Here is a 15,038-nt window from a genome sequence, read left to right as displayed (position 1 = left end):
GAAGTAGATGTAACAAGTACCAAAATACAGGCTAACAAGCAAACATTTTTTTTTGTAAATATAGCTAATGAAAATCCTTTATCTATTCACTTTCCCCCAGCTCATGGCCTGCCCAATGCATTCAATTTCATTTAGAGCTAAACACTCTGCCAAGTTCTAGTAACATAAAATGTGCTCTCGTGGAGTTATATTCCAGAGGAAAAGAGGATGAATATTCATGCTCTAGGTTTGTAATCTCACAGCCTATAAAGCATGTGGTATTATCCCCATTTATTAAGTTTTAGAAAGAATGAAGGAGGCAGGTGTAACCCAGGTTTAGCTAATTCTAAAATTATATTCACTCTAAAGTGTTTTTTATTTTAAATAATATTTGATCTGTAAAACATGATCAGAGTATTCAGAGAATTGGAATATACCCTCTGGGAGGGGGGCAGAAAATACAAATTTTAAGAAGACTGTGAAGCCCTTCTAGGAATTGAAGATGTTTTAAACACTTTTCACTGAGTAGGACCCACACAGCAGTGATTGAGACCGATCTGAACTGGGTTAGAAATTGGAAATTCTCAGTCATACTCAGCCAGTGCGTGATCCTGACTTTTGCTGACAAACTCACTAAGGATGAGGGTGTGAGAAAGTTGGCAGGTACCAAGGGAATATGTGAACCACACCGAGCAGATTGTTGCTCACTCACGGCCATGCCTATGGTCCCAGATAGCAACTTCTTTTATCGATTAGAGACAAAAAATGAAGGAGTGGGTAGACTGAGATGAAAGCTCCTTGTCAGGATTCCTAGGCTACTTCCTAGGAAAGCAGCCTGAGGGAGAGCCAGTCATGGGGCAGCAGCAGCTGAGACTCAGAGGGCTCTCTATGATGATGCACTTGCAGTCAATGCTTGCTGCATCTCCACCCTTGCAGATTGTTCTTAACATGGTGACCATCACTCACTCATCTTATTAAGAGGTCCCATTCTGGCTTGACTCTGTGTTTAAATAGCAAAAAGCAATGGCAAAGCATGTGCCCTCTTTTTGTATATTAGTGGTATAGGTATATTATATATTTTAATAGAAAGTTAAAAAATAAAAAAATGATAATGACAAGCTGAAGTCAGAGCATAGGACCAGCCTTAGCCATCTGTTTCCTTTCCCTTCTTCTTTCTTCACAGTAGTTGGGATGCCTACAAAAGCCTCCACTTCAGGGTTGGGGTGCAGATAATTAAAGACAGGAGCTGACCAACATTACTAGCTCTCTTTCTCATGAAGAAAAGTCAAAATCTCTTTTCAAATGACCAATTTCACAGGGTTCCTCATTGTAGATTTCCTGTATTTCCTCCAAAAGGAAATTGGGAAGCCCAACATGGTGTTTGAAGCATCAGCAGGTGGAGCTGGAGAGCTGATTGACAGATGCTTGGGGAACTGGATGACACAAAGGGTCAATTTACAAAAAGATACTGTGTATTCTTATCTTGTGGATGTTGTGAAGGAAAAGTCATTGTGGAGTTCCCTATTTTATTTCATTCACTCATCCATTCAACAATATTTAATAAATGTCCACCACATGCCCAACGCTGTGTTGAACACTGGAAATGCTGGAGGAAACTAGATAGGCATGGTTTTGCCCTCATGGAACTTACACTCTGAAGAGTTGGCTCAACTTAGCAGGTGAGGACGTTCCTGGACTTTGATGTTAAATAGACCTTTGCCAGCATTCTGGCTCTGACACTTCGTTGGGAACTATATAACCTTAGATCTTTAGGCGATTGACTCAATCTACCATCTATAAAGCAAGGGTAGAAGTATCCATCCCAGTAGTTCTCAACACCCCTAGAATCACCTGGGAAATTTTAACAAAATATCCATGCCTAAGCCACCCCTTAGATTTTGATTCAATTGGTCTGGGTAAGTGTCAAGTCATCAGCAATTTTAAAAGCCCCAGATACTTCTACTGAGCAACAAGTGAAAACTACTCCTCTACCCTTTAGGGTTAGAGGGAGAATTACACTGAATAATACACATGAATATACTTCATGCTTAGTAAACATAACTTTACTATCAGCTTTGATTCCAAATATAGCAGGTGCTAACTCAGCAGAGGTCCAGGTATCTGTGAGAAGACTGTGAAACTGAAGCTGGTCAGTGAGCAAGGAAGAGCTGAAAGTAATTCTGACAGTTTTATTCCTCAGAAGAAAAAAATGACTACCAGTCATCGACTCAATGACCACCTCCTCTGCACTGGTTTCACCAGGGTAGCTTACTTGGTTGTGTCAATAGACTGTTTGTTGTGGGCTTCTTTATTTTTTTTATTTATTTTAATTTTCACTGTGAGTACAGGACACAGTTCAAACTTTAATAATGCTATCAACATGAAAGAACTCAGGGAATATAGTTCCCATGAGCCCTTCCAAAGAATCTACTAGAATATAATATTTGAGTATCAAAGCATCTAGAGAAATATCAACCTAAGAATGGTGGTAAGTGTTGAAAATGTAATTATTTATTTGTAGTACCAAGATTAGATGAAGGTTAAAGGGAGAAAGAATATATTTAATGACAGTATGCTCAGGCAATGAATATAGACTATAGATTGTAGCATAGAAAGAGAATGCAAAGGACATATACAGCATTTTAAAACTCTTCTCAGTAATTATATATGCGGTGGTGATATCAATATCACTATTTTGAGATTCATAAATAGGATCAGCAAATAACTAATTATGAAGCACTAGATTTTTTACTGCCCCCCTAAGTACATGAGAACCTTGAATGAGAACTATCAGTATGAACTCATGAGGCAATCTATTAAGAGGTGTGTGTGCATATGTGTGTGTGTGAGAGAGAGAGAAGGAGAAAGACAGAGAGAGAGAGAGAAAGAGAGAGAGACAGAGAGAGGATGAACATCCCTAGCAACCCAGCTTCTTAGATCATGGTCTTGATGTACTTAACATTTTAAAAAACAGAGACACATTTGGGACAATGGCTGGTTTGAGGTAAAAGACAAGCCTAGCACATCTTTTTTTTTTTTAAAAACATTAGGTAGTAATAAAGATATCAGAAACTATTAAGGCTCTCAGAAGCCATATAGAAGAGGCTCCTTCTGCCTAAAGATGAGATAATTTGAACTTCAGAAATGATAATAACTATAATTGGAACCCATCAAAATATTTAAGTACATTAATTCATAATAATTATTTAAATGGAATTGGTTATTTGGGAGGAAAACAGAGAGCCAGTCATCCTGAGAAGTGATAAATAAAGAAGAGTCAAGCACTTATATTGTCTTGTCTGTATACCCCTGACAACCTACCAAGCGGATGATAGAAATTATCTCATTGTAAAACATTCCAAGTAATAAATGAAGAAGAAATTATAGAAGTAGAATGTCTTTCTTTTGCAAGTGAATGGATTGCAAAAGAATGAATGGATTTAGGTAATGAGTATGAAGGGCTGTAATTAATAACATTACCACAAGAGAGAAGCAGACACTGTGTGCTTTATAAGGAAAGACCTCACCATCACCTTAGTGATGCCAAAGCGTAGCCCAGTAGCAGAGCAGATTCTGAGCAAGCAGAGTTAGTTTTGCCAAAGGGGCAGAGCTGAGTCTAATCAAGTTCTGCATCCAGCTGTCAATCAATAAAAATGGACACATCTATTGAGCTATACCATAAGACACAATCGATAAAATCAGGACTGTGGGAAACTCTACAGATCAAATGTCTGGAGGTTTTTTAACAGATAACCCACAGGGAGAAGAAAAAAGGAGAGGAAACCTATAAACTAAAGGAGACTTAAAAGACTTCTTTCAAGGCTAAGCTGCAGTATCCTAAGAATATACCCAATTAGGGATGGGTGATAAACTATTAAAAATACACCCACAAGGAGGTGACTACTATATAAGTCAGGAGCCTGGTTACTCTCAGGGAAAAGGAAAAGTTGGGACTGAAGCACGTGAAAGGATTGCTGAGGTGTCTGGAAAACTTCTATTTCTTGACCTGGGGAATTTATGCGGGAGTTCATCTTATGAAAATAAAATAAAAACAATAATAATATAATACTAAACTATACATTTATTTTATGTGGCTTTTTATATGTTTTATTTTACAATAGAAAGCTTTTAAACATTCTTTTGCAAAATGAAGAATAAATGTATGCAGTAAATCCAATTAGCCTCCTTAATTCTCTTTTCTTGGTAAAACTATGCTTTATCAGATAGTTTGTTCAGAACAAGTTTATGTGTATTCTGGGAATGTGTTTTCAAGAATTATTACAATCTAATCAATCAACAAATGTCTATTAAATACCTACTCTGTACAAGATTCCACTGGAATTGTTTCACTGCCATTGGCTTATATCTTCGGATATTTGCTCTGCTTCCTGGATTAACAATATACATTGTATAAGTATTCACTCTGGGTTTGAGTTTTCCTATTTTGTCTGTTTCTAATGTTTAGTTTTATTAATTAGTTAAACTACTGCATTTCGGAGAGGAGAGGTTCATGAGACACTTCCACTCACACGAAGTTCAGTGGTCCCTTCCCAGGGGGTTAGCCCTGCTGGCCCTGAGACCACAGGCCAGGGGTCCAGGGTGCCGCCTCCTGCAGGTGTCAGCAGCCAGACCTCTGCCTGCTGGGAATCTGCTCTGTTCCTGGGCTACACTTCGGTGACTCATTATCCCAGCCTCACCACCACACCACACGTCTGGGTAGTCAGTTCCTGGAAATGATGGTTTCCGAGAGGTTTATAGTGGGTAACAATTCCCAGCAAAACAAAGTGGGTGTTTGAAAATTTTCACCAAATCAAGATCACAAACATCGGAAGCAACTTACTCCTTTCCACCAGAAAACCCCAGTTTCTAAACTTAAAACTAAGCGAGTACTACAGTTTTTATGCTTTTTCTGCAAAGCAAAGGAACCACAAGAGTTGCAAAACTAAAAAGTTCCCTTATGGCCAAGAAGCTTCTACCTTAATCAAAAGTAATAAAATAGCAATAATAATACACCTGATACAAAGAACTGATTCACTGGAAAAGACCCTGATGCTGGGAAACAATGAAGGCAGGACGAGAAGGGGATAACAGAGGATGAGATGGTTGGATGGCATCACCGATTCAATGAACATGAGTTTGAGCAAGCTCCAGGAGTTGGTGAAGGACAGGGAAGCCTGGCGTGCTACAGTCCATAGGGTCCCAAAGAGTCTGACACGACTGAGTGACTGAAATAAACTGAACATGATAGATAATAGATAGCTAGGTAACATTGACCATGGGGCAGAGGCTGTTCTAAGCAGGTTCAGTTCAGTTCAGTCGCTCAGTTGTGTCCGACTCCTTGCGACCCCATGAATCATAGCACACCAGGCCTCCCTGTCCATCACCAACTCCTGGAGTTTACTCAAACTCATGTCCATCGAGTTGGTGATGCCATCCAGCCATCTCATCCTTTGTAGTCCCCTTCTCCTCCTGCCCCCAATCCCTCCCAGCATCACGGTCTTTTCCAGTGAGTCAACTCTTCGCATGAGGTGGCCAAAGTATTGGAGTTTCAGCTTCAGCATCAGTCATTCCAATGAACACCCAGGACTGACCTCCTTTAGGATGGACTGGTTGGATCTCCTTGCAGTCCAAGGGACTCTCAAGAGTCTTCTCCAACACCACAGTTCAAAAGCATCAATTTTTCAATGCATTCATTTATGTAATCCTCACACAACCCAAATAGAGGGTACTATAACCTTCCTGTTTTACAGAGAATGGAACAGAAGAGCAGAGAGGTTAAATAGCGTGCCCAAGGTCACATAGCTAGTAAGTAGCAATGCTAGGATTCAAACCAAGAGGTCTGTCTCCAGAGCCTGTGCTGTTTGCTACATGTTACCACACTGCCAGAAGTTCTTAACATTCCAGCAAGACCAGTAAATGCTTGTGTAGGGAGGATAGTAGTTTATATTTGAACCCTCACTCGCTTGTCCAGTTTGCATCTTCAAACCTCTGGCACAGAGCACAGCTAATCAATGATCAAATATGATTCATCCACTATGGCTCTTACTAGTTCTTGAAGCTGCCCGCTTCTCTGCTCCCCCACTGTTGTTGCTCTGGTTCAAGTCACCATCATTTCTCCAGTAGATTATTGTAGGAGCCTCCTTCATGACTTCCCTGTGTGGAGCCCTAACTGGAGAGAGAATGAGAGGCCCCAAAACAACAATATAAAAGGGTATAAACTCAAACAAAGAACACAGACACCAGCTCCAACAACTTCTAGAAGGGCTGGAGAAGCCCAAGTTGGATGCATGAGACAACTGCTCCGGCCTGGTGCACTGGGAAGACCCAGAGGAATCGGGTGGAGAGGGAGGTGGGAGGGGGGATCGGGATGGGGAATACATGTAACTCCATGGCTGATTCATGTCAATGTATGACAAAACCCACTACAATATTGTAAAGTAATTAGTCTCCAACTAATAAAAATAAATGAAAAAAAAAAAAAAAATAGAAGGGCTGGAGAGAGAGATGGAAGCATTTGTAAACTTAGGTCCTTGGAAATCTGGAGAAAGCCCAAAGCAGGAGTGGAGACATGGACTTGAACAGATTTGTGGACACAGAGCAGGAAGGAGAGGGTAGGACAAATTGAGAAAGTAGCATTGCCATATATACACTATCATATTCAAAATAGATAGCTAGTTGGGAAGCTACTATATAACACAGGGAGCCCAGCCTGGGGCTCTGTGATGACCTAGAGGGGTGGGATGGAAGTGGGGAGGGAGGCTCAACAGGGAAGGGAGATATATATATATATATATATATATATATATATATATATATATATATATATATATATATAAAATTATGACTAATTTGCCTTGGTGTATGGCAGACACCAGCACAATCTGTAAAGCAATTATCCTCAATTTTTAAAAAATAAGTAGCAAAGATACTATGAAGACAAAGAATAAAATCAGTCCGTAAAGAAAGAGCTGCCTGGATCTGCCCTCTGGAACCATGGGCCAGGGGACTGTCCCCCTCCTCTCCACCTCTGCCAGCCTCTCCGAGGCTGACGGCTGCTGATCAGAGTAGCTTGACTGACTCCAGTCACCCTCCCTCACGCACTGGCCTTGCTGTGATGTGCCCTGGGCAGGGCATGGGGCAGGAAGGAGACTCCTCACATGATCCAGCTTAATCCTCCTTTTCTCCCTTCCCGAGGCTGCACGCTGCAGAAAGATCGCTACTGGAATGCAGATCAAAGGGGGCCCACGGTGGGCAAGACGGGCCCTGCTCCTCGGCCTCCTCTGGGCTACTGCACAGTTGCCTCCCCCAGGGGCCTCCCTGGCTCGGCGTCTCCCAAGGGCTACAGGTAGGTGGACACTGGGGTCAGCCACCCCTGCTGCTGCCGCCACACACAAAGAAACAAAGAGAGGGGAATTCTTACTTGACTCACTTTTGCTTATGCTTGCGGCTGTATTTGCTCTGAGTTTTAGCATTTGGTGGGGCTTCTCAGGTGGTGCAGTGGTAAAGAATCCAGAGACGCGAATTTGATTTGATTCCTGGGTAGGAAAGATCCCCTGGCGTAGGAAATGTCAACCCGCTCCAATATTCTTGCCTGAAAAATTCCTTGGACATAAGAGCCTGGCGGGCTATAGTCCATGCAGTCACAGAGTCAGACACGACTGAGCATTTAGATTATTTTAGCATTTGGTAGGATATCAAACACTTTCGGTTCTTCAGGTAGGTTCTTGAAAATGGCTCTGAAATAACCCACAGACATCATGAAACAGAAGAGTCTTCAGATTTTATTGCTGGAGACTTCATCACGGAAAAAGGAATCTTTCATCCTAGAAATTCTCTCTGCAACAATGAATGATTCTCTGTAGGCCTTGAGATTGTGGACAACTTGGGCTCTGAAATGGGAAAATGAGATCGCACGGATATTAGAAATTTTTATCTTCAGATATATAGTTTCTAATTGAGGAGGAAAAGGGGTTCAGAATTCCCTTTTAGAGTTGAAGCAGACCAGGAAAATCGATTTCATTATTTCTTCTTTTAAATTCATCCACTATCTTTATTTTATTAAAACACTTCTTTTGGGTCCCAAAGACTAATATTTTTAAGGATCTATAATTGTATCATAGTCAAAAGAGATTTATACGTTTTCACCAGAGTTCTTAAAATGCCACCCAGAAACCCCACACTTACTGTTTTCTTAAGGAATTTCTCTTTGTGGGCTTGGAATGCATGACTCCAATATCCTTCAGATTTTCACCTCCTTTTCCTTACCAGGAAATAGCACCCAGTGTGTTATATCCCCATCATCGGAGTTTCCTGAGGGGTTTTTCACAAAACAGGAACGTGCAGATGGAGGTATCATAATCTACTTCCTTATTATCCTTTACATGTTCATGGCTGTGTCGATTGTCTGCAATGAGTACTTTCTACCATCCTTGGAAATCATCAGTGAATGTAAGTAGCTGGAAATCTCTGCTATAACTTCCCAGAATAGTGATGCCACACACATACATACCTGTGTTTGGAGAAGCTCAGTAACAATCCTGTCCATCTTACCTGGCTGCAGGACACTAACATCTGTGTTGCGGTGACCTGTACCGTGAGGAACTGGCCTGACTGTGGTTTTTCTTGGTAGCTTATGTGCAGCAGGGCATCTTTAATGGGTATAAAGCACCTATCACACCAACTACGTCTAAAAACTGCCAGTTTGTCTGCTGTATTGTCTAGCTGTTAGTAAACTGTTTCAAGTTTTATACACATGCACTTGGTATATACTCCTAATACACTGGGCTCCTAATACTTGCCATCAAATACTTCAATTTTTTTTTTTAAATTTTTTACTCTGAAATCTCTATAACTTTTTAGAAATGGTAGATGATAAACAAATGCCTTTAAGGACCACCCTCCTACCTCTTCCTTTCCCAGTCTCCTATAAGGAGGGAAAGGAAACTAATTCATGTTAATGAACCAACAAATATATAAATAAGTCCTGCATCTTATGTAAAGTGACCTCAGGGATTAGGTAATTAAAAATTAAGCTCAGTTATTGGTTTTTGGGAAATAAGATCTGCCAAGCCCTTTAATTCTGTCTCTACAATCATGTGTATCACCCAGCATTCTGAACCTAGACCTTACATGGGTGCACTGGTTCCTAAAATCAGGATACAGTGATGTATTATGGTAACTAAGCAAAAGTGCCAGCATTTCCAGGCTCTATCTCCTGTTTAATTAGTTTAACTGGTTGAGCATGATCACTTCAGAGAAGGTCGAAGTCCAGGATTAGATTTCCCACTGCATACTCCCAGGATTGCACAGAAATAGCATGCCTCCTCCCCACCACCACACACACACACTGCTAGCATTTCTTCACAGAGGGAAAGAACATGAATGTAAACTCTCCTTTTTCCCCTTTTCCCAGGGCCCCACCCCCCACCCCTGCTGAAATGCAAGTCATTTTCTCTTTTCTCTCTTGTTAGTGCAGTATAGCAACATCCTTAGGACTTAAAATAGGATGTGGCAATAGTAGAGTCACTCAACACTTATTTCTCTAATTCAAAATATTTATAGAACAGGTCAGTGTAAGTTTATTATAATTATTATATAATTTATACATACAGTTTTACTTTGATATTATATTTGACATGGACATTTCTTTAGTAGAAATTAACATAATATTTTACTTAGACTGATGAAATGCAAGAAAAATAGAAGAAAAAGCATAAACTTTCCTACATTACTATCACCCAGAGATCCCCACAGTCGTCATTTGGTATATTTCCTTTTAGTCTTTTAGATCTTGCTACACATACAGTCCGAGACTGTTTCTTTTTCCTAAGATATTATTTTATTGTGTACATTTCCCCATATTACTAAATAGCCTTCAAAAACACGGTTTTTAATGGTAGCACAATACTTCCTGCTTCTGTAAATGATTTCAGCACCTAACACTGGTTTTTGTACAGAATGAGCACTCGGTAGAAATTTATCACAATTTTTTAAATTATTAGTTTTATTAGACATTTGATTAAATTTTTTGCCCTACATAATGCTCATACTTGTATCAAATCTTTGCAAACTTCTCTGACCATTTCCTGACAAAGATGCAGAGCCATGCATATTTTAAGCTTTATTTTATACATTGCCAAAAACATTTTACAAAAAGTGTGCCAACAAAAACCTCCACAATACATGGTAGCTTCCATTCCAGAAAACCATGAATAGTATCATTTTAAATGTCTTTGTTAATTGCTTTAAAATAGTTTATTTTATAAAATTTGCGTTATCTTATTATTTGTGACATTAAACATTTTATATAGGTACTGAATTTCGTGCTTTTGTCCTTGTGTTTTTTTTTTTGCCCATGTTCTAATTAGGGGAGTATTTGTCTTTTACTTATTGATTTCCAAGATTTTTTTCTAATATAAATTTCTAACATAATTTTCATATCATATGCTTTTTATGGTTTGGTTTTGTATTTTGTGTGTTTATTGCGTTGAAGTGTACATAGGTAAATTTATAAATATTTTCCTTTATTCTTCTTCTTTTGGTTTTACACCTAGAAATACCTTTTATCCCTAGGTTGGAAAAAATTTCATCTTCTCGTCTACTGATAGTTTTTTCTTTTCTTAACATTTATTTATTTATGTTGAATATTTTTATTTTTTCAACTAAGAATTTATTTTCTTATAGGATACACTGCTATTTTTACCAAAAGCTGATCCATTTTCTATACCTTCAACTCTATATTCTAATGATCTATTCATGTTTGTACCAATACCACACTTTTCATTAGAAAAACTAAATCATATTAATTATATAAAACTAAGAAATTTAAAATTCAAGGTACTATCTCTCTACTTAGAATCTTTCTTTTTCTGGAAAATAATAAATCCCACCTCCCCCTTTTTTTTGCTTTCTTGACTGAAAGAAAAAATCCGTCAAGAATTGTTTTTTAATAAAAACCTGTCTTGGTAGTAGTAAATAAATAAATAACTTTTCTAGCCCTGCAGAAGAAACTACTGTATTAAAATTTAGATTGATACTTCAAAATAATCTTCTTGAAGTAACTTCATGAAACATCTATAATAATGACTTCCACCATACCACTTGTGGAATTACCTTGGAACATCATCAGCAAACATGCATTTCTCAAGTGAATTGCCTTTTGCTCTGAAATATAACACAGTAGCTATTATGGATGTGTGACTGATGGATGCCTATGCCACTGCCAAATCTTCAGCTGCTAAGAATTGATCCCTGTCCTGAGTATTGAAAATACTGGCAACAAAATGAGATAGAAATAGTGCTAGCTTGATTCATTTTTAAATGTCTATAAATTAATTCTCTCATTTCTCTTTTCAAGGTCTTAGCATGGTCTTGTCCAAATTAGGACATCAGCAATAAAAAACAGCTTCTCTGGAATTTGTTTACATCCATAGAAACTAGCCTCAGAAAGTCTGTAAATGCTTTACAATTCCCCATAGTTCTTTGATGAGCATGAGTTATAACAGTCCCACCCAACTAATAAGTATTAATATTATCCTCAAAATAATTTACTGAGCATGATACACGTACTGGAATGTTATTAACTACTTATGTATTTATTGTAGTTATTTTTCATAAACACTTATAGAAGACCAAGCATTGTTCTAAATTAAATATATAAGGTTTTAGTTCTTCAAAAAACACTACAAAGTAGGGACTATTAGATTGGTTTTACTAATGAAAAAACTGGGGCTGAAAGAATATATAATTTCTCAAGACTACACAGGGCTTCCCAGATGGCACAGTGGTAAAGAATCTGCCTGCCAATGCAAGAGACACAAGAGATGCAGGTTTAATCCCTGAGTCAGGAAGATCCTTTGGAGGAGGAAATGGCAACCCATTCCAGTATTCCTGCCTGGAAAATTCTATAGATAGAGGAGCCTGGTGGGTTATAGTTCATGGGGTCACAGAGAGTTGGACATGACTGAACACACACACACACACACACACACACACACATACACACACATACACACAGCCAGTACACAGGAGAGCCCTGGTCTCTTTAATGTCAAAACCCAAGAATGTTTTCAATTGCTATATAATTTTACACATCCTTATTTGAGGTTAGCTGTCATAATATGGTTGTTTCAGAAGAACTGTTCTACTTAAATGATTTTAAATGTGTTTTCTACCCAAGGGCACCGAAAATTTTGATTAAAAAATATATCAAATAGTCATTGTAACTACAGAGGACATATACTACAAAATAATGAGAATCTACTGAGTCACTTTAAAACATTAGCAACCTACTGGGGGTTGTAAATTAATGTTATAAATGGTTACCCACAATAATTAATATGAGAACTAAGTATTTTGTTTACAATGTGCATGGAATTATAGCATCGTACTGTGGAACCAAATCATCACATTTGATTGAATGACATTCTGTGGAGTACACGTCTGAATTGGCCGGCCCCTGGCCCACCCCAGCCCCATCGTCCCGTGATCCACTCTTGCAATCACGGACAGCGGTTCACTTGGTTATTAGCACAGGCGCTTCAGCACAGTGAACTCTAGAAGTGGCTGGGACTGCAGTCTCCTTGCTGATACTCTGGTCAGGCCCAGCTTAGACACATGAGTGCTTTCTCTGTCTGTAGCTATACACATTGGTTCTATATACATTGGTCTGTCAGTTATCTCTAGAACCACTACCACTTGAGGCTCCCAGTAAGGATCTTTCTCTTTCTTGCTCTACTCATGATCATTAAAGTTATACAACCTCTCCTTCACACCTCAACACTAGGAAAGCAAGCACACACAAACCCTGAGACATTTTGTTGTCATCTTAACCAAGTAGATCCAATATGAGAAAATGCTGCTGCTATACCACCTTCCTTTAATCCTATCTTCTCTTATCCATTTAAGTTCTAAAGGAAAAGAGGTTAAAGATGAATCTTTGAACACATTTGTATATAATAGAAACTATATTAACTTACAGCCCATAGTAGGACGATTACCTTTCATCTTTATAAGCAGTTCATTTTTAGAAACACAAAAGTTCAGCAGAAAGCCAAAACAAATCCTTTACATATCATTTTAATATGTAATGGGGATCTCCTAGAGTTATTTAATCCCTGTTTAGGGTAACTTTCTTTAACTTTTCTTAGGCTAACTACAGAGAAAAACTGAGAACCCCTAGTGTTGGTCGGTCACTTGATACCGCCTAAAGTCCACAATGAGCTAGTTATGAAACTTTTCATCTTAAATGGTACACTAATATGCTATTCAGTTGATACTCTAATCCCTCCACCATGTTGATCCTTTGAAGTGTAACATTTCTTAAGTGAAAATGATCTTAATAAGGTTTTGGGAAACATACTTAAATAAAATATTTACTTTTTATTAAAAATTCTTTTTTTTCATTCTGCTTTGAACTAATATTTGTCCATGTTCTATTTTATGTTTCAGAAACAGACAATAAGAAAGAAATACAAGTTTTAATTCCAGGTAGAATTGATTCTAAATTGATAAAATTGAAAGGGAGTCAAATAATTCTGTGAGTATGGCATTTGGATAGCCAACAGTTTCAGGGGATTGTTTGATTCTTAATCCTTATGAAATTTACAGAGGCAAAGCCTTCCCCAAGAACAAAGAATCTGAGAAGAGTGCTTCCTCCCAGCCACACAGGCACTCATTCTCCTCTTAAGAGCATTTTCATCCTCTTTGCTTTTCTTTTTCCTCTGATCTAAACTAATCTGAATTTAAAATATAAATAAATATATTGTGGTTACCTTGGATTGCATCTAAATTTACCTTAGGTACCCAGAGATAAATAAGTGTCAAGTGGTCTGGATATTACCAAAATGCTATTGCAGAGACAGGCAATAACAATAATAATAAAGCTATGTATTAAATCTCTTCACTTACCTACATGGATAACAGAAAGAGCAGTTTTTTCCACTCAAAAAGATCTAAGTGCCCATCCCATCTCTGCAACTACTACCTATGTGACCTTGAGTAAGTTATGGAGAGAAAACTCAGGTAATTGTGAGGTTTGGAGACAAAAAGTCTTGCATATGGCTTTATATGATTGACTTACAGCAAGTGGAAACTAATTAATGTTATAGCTGTTAGATTAGGGTATGGGGGAGTCCTTTTTCAGTGGAATCGGGCTTTTCAAAGCATTATACAGGGCTTCAGAATTTGTTCCATTATGGCTCAGACAAGATATGAGATGATAACTATAAAGTACTCAAAATGTTTTTATTTACTATTAGAAGCATCACAGAGCATATAGATGGAATTGTGCATGGAGAGGCTAGGCATTTATTCCAGTGATGCTGACTTTACTCAAAATATTCCTAGAAATAATATTTGAAATTAATGTCAGAACCAATTTTGCAAATCATAAAAAACACTGGTTTGCTGTCACACTTCATTTTGAACCCTAAGTAGAATTACTCAGCATGACTACCCACCATAGTCACTAGAATTGGGTCTGAATGACTTTTAATTGCTTCCAAAACTCAAATCCATTCACAAAGCATAAAAATTTGCTATCACTGAGGACTTTATAAAATTGTGCCAGAAGACACCAAATTGCTTATAGCCTAGTCTTGTAACTCTGTTAAATGTACATGTGAAAAGAACTGAAAATACATTTTTAAAAAGGTAGCAGTGGTTAAAATACAATGGTAAAAGTATAAATGATGCTGCCTCCCATCTGTTTTCTCCTCTATCTTCTAAATTTTCAGTTAACATAGGGGTTTTTAATTATAAAAGGAATTTATCTAACAATAAGAGGTGGTCCAGAGGCATAAGGCACAGAATTCATTTTTTTTTTTTTTTGTTTTCCCAGAATAGCTTTTTTTTTTTTTTTGATGTTTCTTTTTTTTTTAATTTTTTTTTTTGCCATACATATATAATCAAGCCATAGATTACACGTATTTCCCCATCCCGATCCCCCTCCCACCTCCCTCTCCACCCGATTCCTCTGGGTCTTCCCAGTGCACCAGGCCCGAGCCATGTCTCATGCATACCCACCTGGCTGGTATCTGTTTCACCATAAATAGTATACA

The 15,038-nt window shown here is 38.2% G+C and overlaps 1 protein-coding gene across 2 annotated transcripts in view; it reads left to right on the top strand.

Moving 5' to 3' along the window:
• The first annotated feature begins 7,108 nt into the window (after positions 1-7,108).
• SLC24A5 (solute carrier family 24 member 5) overlaps positions 7,109-15,038 on the top strand; it is a 22,224-nt gene continuing 14,294 nt past the window's right edge. Inside the window, exons 1-2 of one of the 2 annotated variants that reach the window (XM_043472069.1) lie at positions 7,109-7,324; positions 8,248-8,328. In XM_043472069.1, the coding sequence (XP_043328004.1) occupies positions 7,204-7,324; positions 8,248-8,328 (202 nt within the window). In that variant the 5' untranslated portion in view covers positions 7,109-7,203. Of the gene's footprint in view, positions 7,325-8,247; positions 8,428-15,038 lie in introns of both variants that reach the window. The other variant, XM_043472068.1, reaches the window with a different exon arrangement.

Source organism: Cervus canadensis, chromosome 6 (assembly GCF_019320065.1).
Source record: "Cervus canadensis isolate Bull #8, Minnesota chromosome 6, ASM1932006v1, whole genome shotgun sequence".
Taxonomy (NCBI): Eukaryota; Metazoa; Chordata; class Mammalia; order Artiodactyla; family Cervidae; genus Cervus; species Cervus canadensis.
The sequence above is the reverse complement of the archived record's forward strand: the minus strand, read 5'-3'. Positions and strand labels throughout refer to the sequence as shown.